This window comes from Adiantum capillus-veneris, chromosome 27 (genome assembly GCF_014529385.1).
Source record: "Adiantum capillus-veneris isolate H3 chromosome 27, ASM1452938v2, whole genome shotgun sequence".
Taxonomy (NCBI): domain Eukaryota; kingdom Viridiplantae; phylum Streptophyta; class Polypodiopsida; order Polypodiales; family Pteridaceae; genus Adiantum; species Adiantum capillus-veneris.
The window spans coordinates 13,725,826-13,744,261 of record NC_140957.1 but is presented as its reverse complement, the minus strand read 5'-3'; the positions used below and the strand labels follow the sequence as shown (position 1 = coordinate 13,744,261).

At 41.1% G+C, this 18,436-nt stretch overlaps 1 protein-coding gene across 2 annotated transcripts in view; it reads right to left on the bottom strand.

Moving 5' to 3' along the window:
- LOC147421527 (putative lactoylglutathione lyase, chloroplastic) overlaps positions 1 to 18,436 on the bottom strand; it is a 67,300-nt gene that overhangs the window by 11,861 nt on the left and 37,003 nt on the right. For both annotated transcript variants that reach the window (XM_086502836.1, XM_086502835.1), the window contains one exon: positions 15,742 to 15,873. In XM_086502836.1, the coding sequence (XP_086358962.1) occupies positions 15,742 to 15,873 (132 nt within the window). The remainder of the gene's footprint in view (positions 1 to 15,741; positions 15,874 to 18,436) is intronic.

The following is an 18,436-nucleotide window of genomic DNA, read 5'->3' as shown; positions in this document are numbered from 1 at the left end:
TCATTCTAGGATCTCTATCTGACATGATGGATGTTGGCAATCCATGGTGTTTGAAAATCTGTGATATGAAGAGAGTTGCCATTTGGTGTGCCTTAATAGTCTTCTTGTCAGGGATAAAGCGTGCTTGCTTGCTAAACCTGTCGACTATTGTCCATATTCCCATATTCCCATGGATAGATTTTGGTAATCCAAAGATAAAATCCATGGATATACTCTCCCATGGTGAATTAGGAATTGGCAATGGCTGGAGTAATCCAGGTAGCTTCCCTCTATAATACTTGGTCTTTTGGCATACTACACATTTTGAAACATACTCTTGTATGTCCACTTTCAGGGTAGGCTCCACAATAAAAGTACGTCTCTACTCCTCAAACAGTAGGTTGAATGCCTCTATGCCCCGCCTAGGGAGGAGCATGGGATTCATACATGACTTTCTCACGAAGGGAGTGGGTAACACATAGTCTATTGCCATGGAGAAGATAACCATCCTGCAAGGTGAATGGTTCCTCTTTACTTCCCAAAGCAAGGGCTGACATTATGTCTTTAAAGTCAGGGTCACTAGCATACTCATCTATCATAGAAGATAGATCATTGTGAGTTGCTATTGACACAACATTAACTTTTGTCGTCGTGAAAGTGCATCAGCCACTTGATTGTGCTTACGAGCAATGTGAGCAATGTGGAAATTAAAATATGAAAGAAAATTTTCCCACCTCATTTGTTTGTTGGAAAGCTTTGTTTGCGTCATGAAGTACTTGAGACTTTGATGGTCTGTTCGTAAAATGAATGGATTCCCCAATAGATAGTGCTTCCATGTGTCTAGCGCATGTAGAACAGCTAACGGATCTTTCTCATAAATTCCTAAGACCCGTTCATCCGTGTTGAGCCTTCGGCTCTCATATGCTATGGCATGCTCTTCTTGAAGCAAGATTGCTCCAAGGCAATCACCACAAGCATCACATTGGACCTCAAATGGCTTTGAGAGATCTGGAAGCATAAGAACTGGTTGGGAGGTAAGCTTCTCTTTGAGCTTGTCAAAAGCACTTTGCTCCTTAGCCGTCCATGAATACTTAACATTTTTATTTGTTAAGTCATGTAATGGTCCTGCTATTTGAGAGAATTTTGCTATGAAGCATCTATAGTATGCACACAAACCAATAAAGCTTCTTAGCTCATGTAGATTCCTTGGATTAGGCCATGCTTTTATTACCTCCAACTTTGATGGATCCTTACGGATACCATCTCGAGACATAATATGACCTTAAGTATTGAATTTCTTGAAGGAAAAATTTGCTTTTCTTTTGATTGAGAAAAAGTTTATTCTCTCTTAATGCTTGAAAAATCACTTGGAGATTGCTTGTTTCCTCCAAGGAATTGGAGTAGATGATGATATCATCAAAGAACACTCTAGTGAATTTGGGATAGGGTCTAAATTTTTTCTCCATTAATCGATTGAATGTAGCTGGTGCATTAGTCAAGCCAAAAGGCATGACTAGATATTCATAAAGGCCAAACGTTGTACGAAACGTGGTCTTTAAGATATCTTAGTTCACTATCCTTATTTGATGGTAGCCACTTTTAAGGTCAATCCTACTAAAGAGGTAGATCCTTGTAGCTTATCAAACATATCTTCTACCCGAGGTACGGGAAATCTGTTTTTGATAGTGATATGGTTTAGTGCACGATAGTCCACACACATGCGGTATGTACCATCTTTCTTTTGTACTAAAGGGACTCGAGAGCAAAAGGGAGAGGAGCTAGGCCTCACCATTCCTTTGTCTACCAATTCTTGTACTTGCCTCATGATCTCCTCTTGTTGAGCTTGTGAAACTCGATAGGAGGTTTGTTAGGCGGTGAGCTTCCTGATAGGAGTTCAATTCGATGGTCATCATCCCCTTGTTTTGGAGGCGAGTTCATAGGGATATCATCAATAAACACATCTTAGAATCCTTTTAGAAATCTAGACAAGTCTAACTCTTCTTGATTCCTATCATTCACCTTGATGAAACAATAGGACCTTTTAGGGATTCTTTGACAAAAATCATGTACGCAAAAAGTGAGCTTTTCATTGATTTATCAAGGGCGAGAGGATTTACAAGTGGTATAGTACGATCAGACTCATTAGCATCTATATACATATGGAAGTAGATTCTCCTTTTAGGGAACTTCATGTTGGCAGCCATGCGGTTGAACCATGGTACCCCTAGGATAGCATCCTCATGTTGGAGAGGAGAGATAAAGAAGTCTTCTTTGTCGACATAGCTTTGTACATGAAGCCTCAACTTCCAAATCAAGGGAGTAACGGAGGCTTGCTTCTCTTAAAAGCGGCATCGGTAGTTATAGCATGTCCCATCTCAAAAGCTTGAATGCCCAACTTGGTGGCCAACTCCATTGATATGAAGTTGGGAGTAGAACCAGGGTCAAACAAGATGAAGGCATCATGTTTGAGTATCCTCTTTTGGAGCTTCGATAGTGGAAGCTTTAGGAGTCTCGCTCCCCACACTTAAAAACTTTGTGATCCTTGCGAAAAGTTTCAAGCTCTTCAAGAGAGAATTTGTTTTTACCTTTGTAAACTCCTTTCTCCTTGGACCGATTGAGGAAGGTGAAGAAGAAGGAGAAGAGGGTGACCTCTTTCTTGCTCTTTTCTTCCTTGGTTTCCTCTCTTCCCTTTTGGAGTGACGAGGAGAAGGACTATGGATTAACCGTTTCCTCTTGGGAGGAGTTGGTGATCGTTTAGTCCTCCTTCTTTGTGGAGCCACATCTTTGGAGGAATTTAGGGATTCATTGCTTTCTTTATCTTTGGATTCCTCCTCTCCTATGGGAGGGAGTCTTGTTTTGGGGGTCTCTTCAAGATGCCTCATAAGCTCATTCTTCTCTAGGAGAGGAAAGAAAATCCCATAAGCACGAAGTTGTTGAGTAACTTCGGCTTACAAAGTGGGGTTGCCCATAGCTTGTTGCAACCTAGTGACAAGATAATTAACAAACATGGGGGCATCATCATTGGCACCTTCATGTGCAAAATCAAAGTTATCAATGTTGATTCTCCTCTCTTGGTTATTGTCAGCCATGCTAATTAAACTTATGTGTTTACTTAGTGTGTGCTTTGGCAATTCAAAACCTTAGTTGCTACTCCTCTTAGCCTTTGAAAATAGGCACTTAAGTATCTACACCCACGGCTCGAATTGGTCAATTATAGAGAGTAGTGGAGTAAGTCTAACATACCGAAGTTGTCGAGGGATCGCTCCTTTCGGACTTCTTATGACTCAATAATGGTAAAGCCATAGGCAAGTCTAAAAAGACTCCATTATTAAGACCAAAGCTCTCGAGGTGTGCACCATATCCCACATAGTGGGCTCAACAAAACCGATAATAGATCCCAGACCCACTTACCCTAATATAATTAACAAAAACAACCATTAATAGGCTACTTAAGGACCTCTCTTCGTAAGCAAGAAAAGAGAAAAAAACTACTCTGATACCAATGTAATGGAAAATGCCTATGAACTTTGAGAGTAGCGGAATTAGGAAATTAGGTGAAGAACTTTTGAGAGATTCTTTGTGATCATAGCGACTGAACTTTATTAACTTGGAATGAACAATACTTTTGTAAGAGAGAGAGTTTAGAGAACATGACAATAGTTGAGGACCGGATTCATATGGAGCCGGTCCCGCCTCCAATAGGAATTTGTATTATAGTTTCTCCCATCAAGAGAGACTTGGTACAATACAATCTTTGTTTTCCTTGTAACCTAGGTGATGCAATGAAGATGGAAAGCTTCATGCACCACAAGCATAAAATAAACTTGAAGAAAGCATTAACTATCCCAAGCCTCAATCCCAAGGCCTCAAACACCTTCGAAGGTGGAGAGAGCTAGCGGGGAATGAGGATAGGGAAGAGGAAGAAGAAACATTCCATAGGAGAAAGAAATAGTTCCTCACTTATCATGACTCATCTTGCTAGCATAGATAATAGCATAGTAATGAAAAGATGGAGAAGATGGCAAGTTTAAGCATTGAAGCATGACTCATGGTTGGATTTGCATTCCATAGCCAAGAGTGTTGGTGTAGGCTTTCACTCTCACAAGCTTGGAGAAGGAGGTGGTGTTCCTCAACTTTCACCAAGTGAGAATGGCTTTGCAAATGAGTGTTGTGTGGAGTATATCCCCCTCGCACCCCCCCCTCCTTGCTTTGGGCGAGTGGTGACCTTGCTGCATGTTGCAAGCTCATTGGACCCCTCTCCCCCTAGCCAATCACATGCAGCATGCAGTCAAGTACATGGGTAGTCTTTTGACAAGTGTCCTCCTTACCCCTTAAAGAGAGAGAGCTTGAAAATATCTAGATCTTTGTTAGATGGAAGTAGAAGCTCATTTGACCATTAAGTGTGTAAGTCTCTTTTTGACTCAAGCACCTTACTCCCCATGCATAGGAAGATTCTCAAGCAACTTCCTCATTAAATGTGACAAGTGCCTTAGTCATCAAGCATGACAAGCACCTTAGGTGGAGTTCCCACCTCAAGCACAGCCCTAGCTTGCTTAAGTTTAGGTCGGGTTCCCACCACAAGCTCAACCCTAGCTTGCTTAAGGTCAAAGGACTTTTAACACTAACCATTGGAGGTCTTTAATGAAGCTAACCCTAAGGTCTTTTAAGCTTCATTAGTTAACTTTGCTCTTTGAGAGACCATCTCTTATTTGGGCCCCTTTACCATTGGCCCGTGTTGAGATAGATCCGTAAGCACGTGTCTATATTCTAACCCTTGTTCCCGTTTATTATCCCTTGTTAAATGATCAGTTTAATATGAGAAAATCATTTGGGTTGGTTAGATATTAGATATTTAATGACACATATCTCCTCCAAGTGCCCCATGCAAGTTGTAGCCTTCCATTATTGATGCGCTCGGTAGATAGGCTTTCCTCTTTTGCTACATAATTTCTATGTATCAAGCTCTTTTCCATCTAATGAATTTTTACTTTATTTTCTACACATTTGAGTCCATCCTTCGATTAACTTGTGAATACAGCATCATGCTTAGCATCCATGAATGCTACTAATACTCATCCACCCTAACCCTAACCTCTACAATTATGCACAAGTCCCTACATAGGCACCACCAGGGTTTTTACATCAACCAAGTAAGATGGATCAAACTCTTATTGGTAGAAAAACCACACGCATAAGAGATAAGGCAAGCATAATTCACTGTTCTTACCTAAACATTGAAGGCTATAATAAGGATATTTGCGGCCATCCTAGCCAAGACATACATATAAAACCAATTTATTTGGAAAATGAATAATAGATAAATGGCTAGTGAGCATGCTAATTTTCTATAGACTTGTAAATATTAGCCCTATAAATGAGGTACTAGTGACGCCACTTGAGTTGAGCAGCCTGAACATAACCCTATGTAAATAAGCACTATGGGCCTTTAAAAGTTGTATCCAACATGAGCTAAGAGTATTTGTGCCTCTCTTCCTAGGAGTTGGGCCAACCTTAGCCCTTTACATGTACAATCTTGTGCCTCTCTTCCTAGGATTTGGGGCGACCTTAGCCCTTTACATTGTAGCTAATTTGAAGCCCTCGTCCAGAAGAGTCCATTTGCTCTTGTGAATTTTGTGAATTTTGAAATAACAAATGGTATGAGAGGAGTCATGCCCTCGGTATTGGTATGTATTGTTTTTATTCTCGATTTATCACAACTAAGATCTTATGTCTTCTTAGAAGTTTTAAGACGTGAGGTTTTAAGTTTTTTTATTTTGCGTGTGTGCTACTATGTCTGTTCAACGCTTTTTGGCTCAAGTTGCAAATAAAGTTATAGTTGCACTATATTGTGATGCTTAGTCTTTTTGAAGTGTATCTTCCATTTCTTTTTAAAGGAATCACCAAAGATGCTTGTGCAAGAGTCAGATGAAGAAACTAAAGAAAAAGAGGGGGGGGGGGGGGGGGGGGGGGGGGGGGGGGGGGGCTAGTGTGTTGTAGCATGGCACGTGGAGTAAAGAGAGAAGGGAAAGAGAGAGATTTTCTCTGTGTTTGAACACCAAGGCAAAGCAAAAGACACAAATTTTTCTTGAGATAGAGACCATCACAAGGTCTTGGCACGAGGACAAATGGAGATGAAGTCAGTGCTAGAAAAAAACCCGAGACCTAGTGTATTTTAATCGTCGAAAAATCTTGAAATCCCAGTTTTTGAGCTTGTCTCACAAAAGCTTCAAATTTTCACCCAAAAACCAGGAGATTTCAAGTTTGCCCTTGCTTTCTTCGGTTACAAGATAGAAGCAGCAACTGTGGGTTTGAGGTGCTTCATTGCATTGAGCGGCATCTCACAAGATGCTTGAGATGCTTTTATCCCTTCCATAGTTCCATGTGAAAATGGGCGATTGTGGCACATGGAGGAGAATGAGAAAGAGGTGTCGAAAGCAGAGAAATGCGGATTTTTTTTTTTGCCTACACCGACAATGCGACAAAGCAAGGTGTGTAATATTATTGAGTGGTTGCTGCATCATGTGACGAGGGAAGAGAGACATGTTGTGATCGTCAGATCATGCTTGGGCTACAGATGGAGCTCATACAAGTGAAGGCAAAGGAACGCTTTGACTCCACTGTGCTTGTCGTCCTTGGACTGCTCCGCAGTATTCGAGGGGAGGGAAGGAGGGAAAGAGCGAGCGTCCTCGCTAGGCGACTCATATGTCGACAATAGAGCAAGAAAAAGAGAGGCCCTCCAATGCGTTTTGTGGGAGCTCTACACGTATATTTGTTTTTTTAATCTTTAAAGTTATCACATAGGCCACCATAGACTTGTAGCCTAGTGGTTTAGCTTGCGTCTTGTTCTTTCAAGGTGATGAGTTCAAATCACACTACTGAAAGTTAAAATGAGACATGGTTTCAAATGGAGAGAGAATTGGATATTTTGAAGCATCTTGTGGAGATTCTGCACAATAAAAATTGCATGTCATAGCCTAGTTGAGTACCAATCCCTCGATCTTATCATATTTGTGAGCAACAAGATATACTACATTATCCATAGTGATGGTAACACCACATTTGCATAGCTAAGGGAATGGCAGTCTATGAAAGAGAATGAGGGAAATTTTAGACTTTCAAAGGGGTCTATAAGAATGTTTTCACTTTCTCTTTGTTGTCCGTAGTGGGAAATCGGTGAAGTTCATAAAGACCATCAAAATGCAATCAAATTAGGTGCCCAAAATGATTTTTTTGAGTGACACCATTAATTAGTTGTTTTTTTGTGTGTGTGTTTGGGGGGGGGGGGGGGTGTTTGTGTTTATTTTTTTTTTTATTGCTTAAAGGAACCCCTTAACCACTAGGCGAATAGCCTAGTGGTTAAGTGTCAACTTTATACTCTTTACGTGCTGAGGTCAAATCCTAGCCATTAAGATTGGTTTTAAATTGTGAGTTGAATGAAGATGTTAAAGCATCTTGGGAGATTCTATGTAATGGAAACTGGAAGTGGAGCCAGTGAGACCCATTTAGGTGCCCAAAATGTTTCTTTCAAAAGATATTAGAAAGTAGTCCACGATCTACAAAAGGGTGTCACATCAAGAAATCAAATCTTCTTGAACATTAGCAATCTTATAGAATGCTACGTATCATTAGAAAGATCTTTAAGGGTACATCCATGAACTTAGAAAATTTGAGACTTATTCACTTCTTTTTTTTGCCCTACCCAAAGGGCTAAGGCCATAGTGGTGGTTTGCAATTTTTTCTAAGGGAAAAATGTCACATGTGTTTTATAAATAAATGTGAAAAATAAAAAATAACATACATTGTTTTGAGTGGCTCTTGAGAGGATAGGTGCATTGGATTCCATTTTTTGGCTTGCCCCAAGAGATAAGGCCTTAGTGATGCTTTCCCTTTTTGGTAACAAAAAAGGAGGTTAATTTTTAAAAGAATGTACAATTTTTTGATTGGCTAGAAGAGATACAAGATATTCATTACGAGGACAACCAATATATTCACATCTGCATTGAATCATGGAAAGCCTACCCAAACTTCACTCGTGCCGTCCCGACTTCAATGCGCGCGCGTGCGCACACACACACACACACACACACACAGAGGTCACATTAACACACTCCGAGAAGCCGCTAGAGAGAGAGAGAGAGAGAGAGAGAGAGAGAGAGAGAGAGAGAGAGAGAGAAAGTGAGGAGCAAGGAGGTCACATTATCACGCTCCATGGAAGCTCACAAGCTTGTGCGACAGAGAGAGAGAGAGAGAGAGAGAGGGAGTAGCAGCTTCACAGTCCCTCTGATGAGTGTTCGACATCACAAGGTGCTCTTGCTTGAAAGCCATCCGCATCCATTCTTGAGTGTTGTTGTGGCTACGGTAATGCCACCTCTTTCTACGTTCTCCATAGTGGCTAATTTATACGCGGCGAGGTATGGGTTGAAACAGAGAGGAAGGGCTGGCTCCTGTGGGTGTTTGTGAGTGTGTGGAGAGAGAGGGGAGAGAGAGAGAGAGCTTTTCATATGTGTGTTTGGCATTGCTTGCTTTTCTACTGATTTGAGCGTCATTAGAACTGTTGGCTGTTCAATTATTATCCACTTTTGTTGCTTGATTTCTCATAATTAGAGTCCAAGCAACGTGCTTTCACTGTTCTCTACATGGTGAGTATCTACAAAGGTATGAGGATTTGCAGATCTCTTGTCGTGCTCGCTTGAGCGCATCAAATGCACTGCAATTTGAGCCCTCACACAAGCTGGTAACTTCCTTCCAGCATAGCAGGCAATCCACACCTTAAGCCTTTGATTGTGGATCCTTTGTAAGCAAATCAAGGGCATTAGGCATCTGTAATTAACAAATTAACAGTTGACTTTGGTTGTTGAGAGCGTATCATTCCAAGGACCTACTAATCAGGACTATTAGTTTTGGCAGATAACTGTACAGCAATATAAAGCTAATTTTGGGAACAAGCAAAATGGCTAAAGTTGCCTTGCAACCATTTGAGGAGATCTCACTCAAGCTTGCCTGTGCGCTTTTGTTGCAGAGATGTTTCGAGTGGAAAACAATGCTGGAGCAGACAACCACACTCGAAATAGCCAGCAACATATGTGCACACACATTCACACAAAGAGAGAGGGTTGTCCATGGCTGCACAAGGGTTTGATTTGAGATCATTGGCATAGGAAGAACTAAGGAGGCAACGTGCAACCGTAGCTGGTGCATGACAATATGACTACTCGTAAAAGATGCGGTGCAAGAAGCTGGGTGAGAGTATGAACTCCTGTAGGTTGTTGAACAAGGGACTTCGGATAGATTTAGGTGGGTGTGTCAATCATAGTCTCCATAGGGGCGAGGCCACGGCTATCAACCTGTTGCAACGATGGGGAAGGGCAACTGTAGTACCAGGACGATGTAATATTGGTGAGGGTTCTTGAGCTCAACAGGGAAAGCTCACATATGCATGGTGAGTAAACTCTGCCGCTCTGCTATTCACCTCTTTCCAGTCTACAAGCTCACTGATCTTAGTACTGTAGTAAGGCAATATCAATGCACATTATTCTTTTGAAATAAATATTAGAAAAGGCCTCTTGTTTTCTGAAGCTTACACCTGTGTTATAGCGCTGTCAGGATTCCTCCACATTTTTTGCTCTCAAGAGATGTATTATGCAGCTGCAGCCTGTATGCATACTGCCACTGGCCATTGCTCTACTGCCTTGCGTTGTAGCAGCCCAGGTGTCTTTAATTGCATCACCACTGACCCTCTTCTGCATAGCCACGAGAGAGAGCGAACTTCGAAGAGAAGACGAGAGATTTTAATGCGTTGCACAAATACCTGATCGCTCCATTTCAAGACAGTGTTCAGTGCGCGTGTCTATTGAAGCAATGGGAAATACTGGTAGTGGTTTCACAGAGAGAGAGAGAGAGAGAGAGAGAGAGAGAGAGAGAGAGAGAGAGAGAGAGCAGAAGAGAGTAAATTGTGTCTATAATAAAAGTGAGGATAGCTATGAATGAGAGCTAATAAGGTAGTGCATGACGCCCCGCAGAGAGAGAGAGAGAGAGAGAGAGAGAGAGAGAGAGAGAGAGAGAGAGAGAGAGAGAGAGAGAGAGAGAGAGAGAGAGAGAGAGAGAGCGCCCAGCTCTAGCCAGGAGGAAAGAGGGTTGCTGGCTAGGAAGGCAGGGTTAAAAAAGGACAGGGAATGGGGATTTTACAAGCTGGCTATAGTAGGTTAGCAAATCGCTTTAATCGTGTGAATGGTGACTACTGTCGGGTTGCTCTTACCTTTGCTCTCAGTCCTCTCCCTCATCTGCACACGTGCTTAGTGCCACAGGGATGGTGCCTCTCTCTCAAATCACGGGTTCCTGCAACTGGACGAGCTGAGAAACGCTTGCAATCGACTGATCTGATACACTCCTTAATAAGCAAGCAATGGACGTTGGTTGTTCGGTTGGTCACATACCAAGGAAGGCTGCGCAAAAATAGCAGCCTCCTCGCTCTTCACATCGGTCGATTCTTTCTATGTGGCACAATGGTTGCTATGCAAGAAAAATAGAACGAGAAAATGAAGCTCCAAGCCTCCAAGTAGGTCAGTCTCTTTAAAGAGAATCTTGCAGAAGCTCTCAGAGAAGTGTCGAGAAAAACTAGAAAAGGTAAGGGAGCGTGAAGTGCTAGAGCAGGGCAGGTGGCTGGCGAGAAATGGTGGGCCAATTTTTTTGGTGTGGAGGGTAGCGAAGACTTGTGAGTTTAGAAATCAATGGCCAACAATACCATCACCAAACGGTTCTAGATGCACGGAGAAAGAGCTCCCTTCAACAGTCTTTGGTGGTGATAGTGCATCGGTAACAATGAGCTCTGTAGGCATTAGGCCAGTGTTCGGGAAAAATCATTTCTCCAAACATACAAAATTCCCTTTATTGAATTTTCCAAGAGGAAATCTTAGAACACTAATTTTCTCTATTTTGGGGCAAAATTTCTCTTTTTCCCCTTGCCTTCAACCAGCATTTTTGAAATAAAAAACGGCATGATATTAAGCTGAGACACATTTTTCCCGAACACTGCATTAGGCCCGTGAGGCCATTGGACGACTTGGGCTCAAGCTTGAAATTGAGGGCAACTTTTGCAAGGTCAAACGACTTTTCCTTGGGGGTTTTATGCAATACAAGATCAAATAACTTTTCTATAATACTTAACTAGTTCTGTATAAGTCTTCTCCGTTTTAATGTAAGTTAATTACTCACTACTTGTTGTTGCCCTTAGTTCTTGTGGCAGCCTCGTGATTTTATCACCTTTTTTTCCTCTTGTTTTAAAAACATGATTAGAAATCCATTTCTTGATATTATTTTGAGTAAGACTATGTGTACATATAGCAAAACATGTTTCCTTTCGTTCACTCTAGCCATGTTCGCTCTACTCACATTGTGTGTACACAAGTGTTGCATCACCAAATTTAATTTCTCTTTAGAATGCCATTCTAAGATTATGATGTTGGTTGTAAGGTGCGTCTCGGGGCTTTATGGGTGGCAAAAGGATGAAGCAACCTTTAGAAATGCTAATGCAGTTAGTTTAAGGTGTTTGTACATTATGTAGTTATGTCTTCTCACTTCTTGTGGAGCCCCTTTACACTCTCGATTTGGGGGGGGGGGGGGGTGTTTGGGTGTTTTCATCTTTAGCTATGTTAAATTAGCACGTGAGTTCAATATAAGAGGTTTTTAATTATACAAAATTGACAGAATTTACCAGTACAGAAGGGGGTCTTTATTTGATTTTGAAAAAAAAAACGTAAGTTCTTAAGCAAAAGGAGTTGTTTTATTACCGTATAGCATGTAAGTATAGAATTTTTTAAGATACCCTTTGAATGCATGTGATATAGTGACCTTCTTTAGGTATGTTAATATAGCACATGAGTTCAAGATAAAGGTTTTTAATTATGTAAAATTGATAGAATTACATTTACAAAAAGGGTTTAATTTTATTTTTCTTTAAGCAAAATCGTAAGTTCTTTAAGAAAAAAGGGTTGTTTTATTATCTCTTTTTTTTGGCCGAACTCACAATTGTGAGTGAGTGTATGCATTAAAATCTTGAAGAAATATACACAGTAGCATCAAGCTCATGTCAATCTTTGAGGTATCTCTTACATGCTACAAAATGCCACCCTCTTAGGCTAGCTAATGTCCATGATCACTCACCCACCAAGGCGGAGAGAATTGCCCGATTTCACTCGTCCGAGTTTTTCCTTTTTTCAATGGCAAAGATCATTTCGCTGCTTCCTTGGATAATCTCCATTAAGCTAGCTATTCAACAGTCATTCTTATACACCCAATGGTTTCTTGCCTTTGAAACATGTCGAAGGTAGCAAAACCTAATAGTTTGTGTGAAGATTAACATCGCTTGGCTTTTTATCACCATCCCTCCAAAGAACAAGTCGTTCTTGAAAAGTCCTATCTTCTAGGTCCTTTGAATCCATTTGCATAGCTCTCTTGCTAGGCCACTAATTTTTTAGAACTACTTGAATAAGTGAGAGAGTTCCTCGCTTGCCATTTTGCACCCTGAACACCTATCTAAGCCAATACCTCTAGTAAGAATCTTCACACATGTCGGTGGAGCCCCCCACAACACCTTTTATAAGAAGATCTTCATTGATAGCAGGCACTGAGGTTTCTAGATGTTATTTGCTACCATCACCCATCTCGCTTCCGACCATTGCAAACCATACTGTTTGTTGGGAGGAGAACCAATCCATCTTGAACATTAGCGTGTGGTATATGCTCTTGGTTTGTGGATAATAGAAATTCCTTTGCTTGGGCCATCCTCATGCTTTCCACTCAAAATTTGACTCACAGATAAGAATCAAGCACTTGCCGAACCCTTCAATAGTCTTATTTACCAATAGTCTTTGAGTGCCACTGAGGTGAACCGGGACAACCAGTTGGTCAGCTTCTTTCCATCTCTTGATGTTATCCCAAAAATGGGCCAATTCAATTCGAGACCATTTTTATTCACCTTTCTAGCTATTTCTCTCCAAAATGAGTTCAATTGTACATCTCCTACTTTGGAGAGCCAAGAAGACTAGTGTGTGATGGAGTTTCAAAAATATATGTTTAACTCTCTCCACTCTAGTGCCTCCCTCCATTGCTTTGGTACACTTGTGCACCAACTCACATCATGTACCAACTAGTCTCAAACTGGACCACCTAGGTGCCGATAGTTTGTCATGAACTTCTATCTCTTTCCACTATCCCCTTGGGAGAACAATTGGTCTTGCTTTGCGATTGATACCACAAGTTTTCCACACTAGGCTTCTGCATAACAGGGTTAAGTGTCCAGATACCTCCTTTCTCATTGGCCTATTGACCAACTCCCATTTGGACCATTGCCAAGGCATTGAGTCTTTGGTGTTCTTTTTCCACAAAATCTTTTACTAGTTTCAAGAATTCTCTCTAGTTGCATTTGGCTATCTTGAGGAGCGGGTCAGTGAAGGCTATATATGGGAGCATGAATGCTTGGAAAGGGAAGCATCCCATACTCTCATCTTCTTGCACTTGGGGCCCCCTCAGAGTTGACATAATGCACAAGCAAAAATTCCATTGGGTTTTAGATAGGGTTGTTTTATTATTTTTTTTGCAAAACTCACAATTGTGAGTGATTGTATTAGAATGTCACCAAGAAAAATACTAATCGGCCTCAAGCTCATGCCAAGCCTCGAAGGGAAGATGATTACATCAATAACGTACTATTAAAAATATTCCTATATTTACATGCTATAAGGTAATAAAACACCCTTTCACAAAGCCCTTTGAATTACGTGATATAGCTGACCACCAAGCACCACTAAGTTACAATTATAGACGGGTCTGTGCTTTGTAAAACACACCTTGTAACCCTTTTATGATGCCCCTCCCTTTCGCTCATGTGGTACCAAACATCAAACCATAGTGAATCCCTCGTGGTCTCCCCACCCAGTGTTAGAAAAAAACCGGGGCCTAGTGTATTTTAACCGGCTGAAATTATAAAATCCCGGTTAGATTTTGAGCTTGAGCTTGCCTTTAAGAAAACCGACAAATTTACACAAGTTTTAGTGTAATTACCGGAAAAAGCTTCAAATTTTGACCTAAAAACCGGAAGAATTTCAAGTTTTCCCTTATTTTGATCGGCTAGGAAAAATGTATTTTTCTAGCCCTGCTCCCCACCGTCTTCACCATTTTCTAATAGCCAAGATACAACCTCTTGCTTTGTTTTAAAATGAACTCACCATAGTGAGTCCAGATATATAAAGCAACCCAAAAAATGACATGATAGGCCTTGCTCACAAAACTCGAGTCAGGGCACCAAAACAGCCACCTTGAAACCAAAAGATGAGACTACTCGAACATGAGATCCATGAAATCCATAGGGGTGCCATCAAAGATTAGACGTTCACCAAATCTTTGCCCACTCGAGGAGGTCTCCCAATTGCATTTAGCCACAAAGCTATAGCCACATTGAGGGTGGGGCCCAATTCCCCATCACCTGCAGAGAGTGCATGGGATGCCATCAAGGAGCCTGCATTGGCATCGACCATCTCCATGTCTTGAAAAAACCCTCCATATAGCCAAGATAGATAGGAAGAAGGATAACAAGCCATACCAGACCAACACGCACGAATCCAAACATCACCACCAACATACTAACTCAATTGGATGTAATTTGAGGAAGAAAGACATGGGGACCTAAAAAATTCACCTAAGACTACTAGTGTTAATGTTGGGGATTACTATTTTTAAGAAATAAACAAAAGGGTCCGTCTAAAAAATACAATTTATTATTAAATGCTTAAATCTTCCCAATCGCAAAAAAATTAAATTTCTTTTAAAACTTTTTTATTTTTTGCAAAAAGATTTTTTGTGTCCATATAAAGAGATATCCACTTCACATTGGTGCATTTGTGTTAATCTTCTCCTTTATTTTCTCTTTGAAGTGTCCTTGCACTATTGTAGATATTGCTCTATTCACTTATCTTCTCTAGATTTTCCCTTCCCCCTCTCTCCGGATTTCCCTTTGCAAAACACACAAACCCCCCCCCCCCCCCCACAAAAAAAAAGGGGGAATTGTGCCCCTTCATCCTTGCCTGCGTCTCTTGTTACGTCTTGCAACCCCCTCTGCCAATTTGTTGCCTCTCTATACCATGCCTGCTTGCAAGGGAGCCACCCTTGCATCCAAGCTCTAGCAACATTGCCTTCAGTTGTGCTCTCACTCCACCCACAAATGCCAGTAGATCACACCTACAACACACACATTGTGTTTCACACATTGAGATGAGTTTTGAGCTGCGCCATAGCCGCCAAAGGCTACATGGGCGCTCCACAACCACACCTAGATAGTCTACGTAGCAGACTGTGCAACTAGTTGGAGCTTGTGCTGAGCGTGATGATCGCCAACAGCTTGCCGCCTCCACCATTTAAGAGAGAAAAATATATCCTCATTGAGAGAGAGAGAAAAAGAGAAAGAGAGAGAGAGAGAGAGAGAGAGAGAGAGAGAGAGAGAGAGATGTCCGTCTGCCTTGCCACCTCCTCCCTGCCCTACCATCTGGCGTTCAGTGTCGTTTTGCAATTTGATGAAAAGAGGGATCTTTGAAGATTCCCCCTTATTAAAGCCCACTCCAAAATCATAGCGAATACTTATATACACTAGGTAGCGAAATTTTTGTTTTTGAAGCCATGAGGAATACGTTATACTATTTTCTTGAATGATATCATGTACAAGTTGGTACCTAGAATTTGAACTTACTATAAGGAAAAGTTTTGACCACATACCATTTTCCACCTGTCAAGATCAAATACTCTCAAAGCTTTTGCATGATTGTCTTCAGCAACTTTTGTTGCCAATCCACCAGCATGTTCAATACATTCATATGTGCTTTCGATGTCATCAACCCCGATCACCAACTAGAAACACGAACCATAGTTAATATAAATTCTCTCAACTCACAATTGTGAGTATCGCAAAGAAAATAAAACAAGGAAACATGAACCACATGTGTGAGAGTTATTTCAAACAACTTAAAAGTATGCAACTTATTGATGCATGTATATATTATCATCTTATAAAGGGGAGAAGGGGAGAGAGAGAGAGAGAGAGAGAGAGAGAGAGAGAGAGAGAGAAGACTTTTCTTTGGAGAATTAATGAGTAAATAAAAGCAGTTCTTATAGAAGAATCTTCAAATCTTGGCTCTAAGAAAAGACCAAAAATCCTAGGCATTCAGCATTCACATTATTGTAGTCGCGTCTCATACATGCAACTAGAAACTTACCTTTTGATTGTCTTGCTAAAATGAATTGGGCCTACCCAAGAGCACCTGCAATGATGGTTGTTTACTTAAATTTTCCAGAGAAAGAGGTGTTATGTTTGGCTCATCTCGTTAGTGTAGCAAAATAGCGGTCTTGGATTCTTATGTTCTTATATAAAGTAGTTACATCTATACTCTAAATGTGAATGGAGGAGTGAAGGTTGATAAAAGGAGGCTATCAATAGCATTCATGAGGTGAGGTGTTGCTCCTTTGGACTGCCAGTGCCTTTTGGGGGGGGGGGGGTGGTTTGCCTTGTGATCGATGGCCTCCATGGCCCTTTTTGGGGCATGGGAGTTGCCTTCCCTCCCTCTGCTCTACTGAATAGGAACTCATTTTCCTTTAATATGTAATGCCTCCCATCATTCTTGGTGGCAACTAGGGTGATTGTAGACGGTGGGAACAATCTTTAGACGGAAAGTCTAGACTGGCGGCTGAGCTGGTAATTACCAAGGCCAGCTACTACAGTAATTGTGCGCGTAACAGCCAATCAAAGATCCTCTCCACTAGCTATAAATAGGGACCACTACCCATTTTGTGGGTTACACTCTTCACACTATCACAAAGTCTAGTGCCTTGGAGCTCATGCGCTCTTGTAATCTCTTACCATTAAGCCCATAGCACACTTTGGCTCATACTCTTGTTTTCCAAATGTACTGATCTAAATATACCTTTTAGTTCATCTCATTTTAGCTCCATTTCAATTCCAGTCTTTGTATTTCATTTCAGTCTTTGTCTGGTCTGATATTTGAAGTCTTTATCTGATTCTGCTTGTCTAATCTAAACTACCTTGAATTGACCAACATGGAATAGCTGTCATAAGTGATCAAGTCATTCCATTTTGGCGATCATAGTGGCTTGAGCTAAGTTCCTCTTGACAGACAAACTATCTCCCACTTGGTGTTAGAGCTACTTGACATTCACCATGCCTCCCACGAAAGTTCCAAGAGGCAAAATTCTAGCAACGAGATTCATGGATGATCCAGATTGGGTCAGCACAATCGAGCGAGGATTTGATACTCAAAGAGATTTTATCAACGAGACATATTTACCTCCAAGTCCAAGGATAGCTAAGGAATTAAGGGATTCTGAACACTCGACTCATTCTAGAAGAAGACGTGCAGAAAGAGCATACTAATGGACTCAATCTAGTGGATATCACAAGAGAAAAAAACATACTAATGATAGTGAGGGCACTCCACAAATCCACAAGATAAAAGCCAACAAAGAAGCATGAAGTAGATACAGTGACTGAGATTGATGATAACGACAATTGGGAAGCTGACATATACCATTATAGTAAAAGATGATCCAGAGGCAAGAAACCAATTTAAAAACTCAAATCCACTCAGATGAACGTTTTATTGATCAAAAGATTTCTTTCCCAATCTTCAAAAAGGATCCATCCGTTGTGCTAAAGGACATAGATAAGGATGAATGGGGAGAGTATGTTCCTGGAATTTTGAAGGAGACAGCTAGAAAGTGGTATTACCATTATCCAACATGCCAGCTCTCGAAATAGCTATCAGAATGACATAGCTCTCGGACAGAGAGATAGAAATCCATCTAGATTTCAACCTTGGACAAGGTATTACCTTTAGGAATCCAGCTAAGTGCATCAGCAACTCAATTGCTGGATCCTTTTGTGTAACAGATCTCAAAGTCAAACTCTTGCATAAGCTCGACCCATCTAGCCTTTTGGCCTCTCATATCATCCTGCTCACAGACATAGCACAAGGAGTGATAAAACAAAGGTAGAGTCATATAAATAATGTCGCCATTTCCTCAAGGCGTGGACTACGACGTAAAGCTCTCTTTCATACATTGGGTGACACATCTCAGCGTCAGAGAGTTTCTCACTTTCAAACGCAGCAGGATGTACATCCGGATACAGCATTGCACCAATCGCATAATCACTAGCATCCATTTCAACTACAAATGGCTTGCTAGGGTCCACAATATGCAATAATGGCACAGTAGTCACCAAGTGCTTTAGTGTCTGAAAGCTCTCATCGAGACACACATTCCAGAAAATTGGGGAATTACAATTACGACGAGGACCCAAAGTTTTTGGTCCTTTCACCCCTCCTTTTAAAAGTTGTGTATGCAAAGCAACAACTTTAGAGTAACCCTTATAAATTTGCACCCAACAAGCTACAAATTG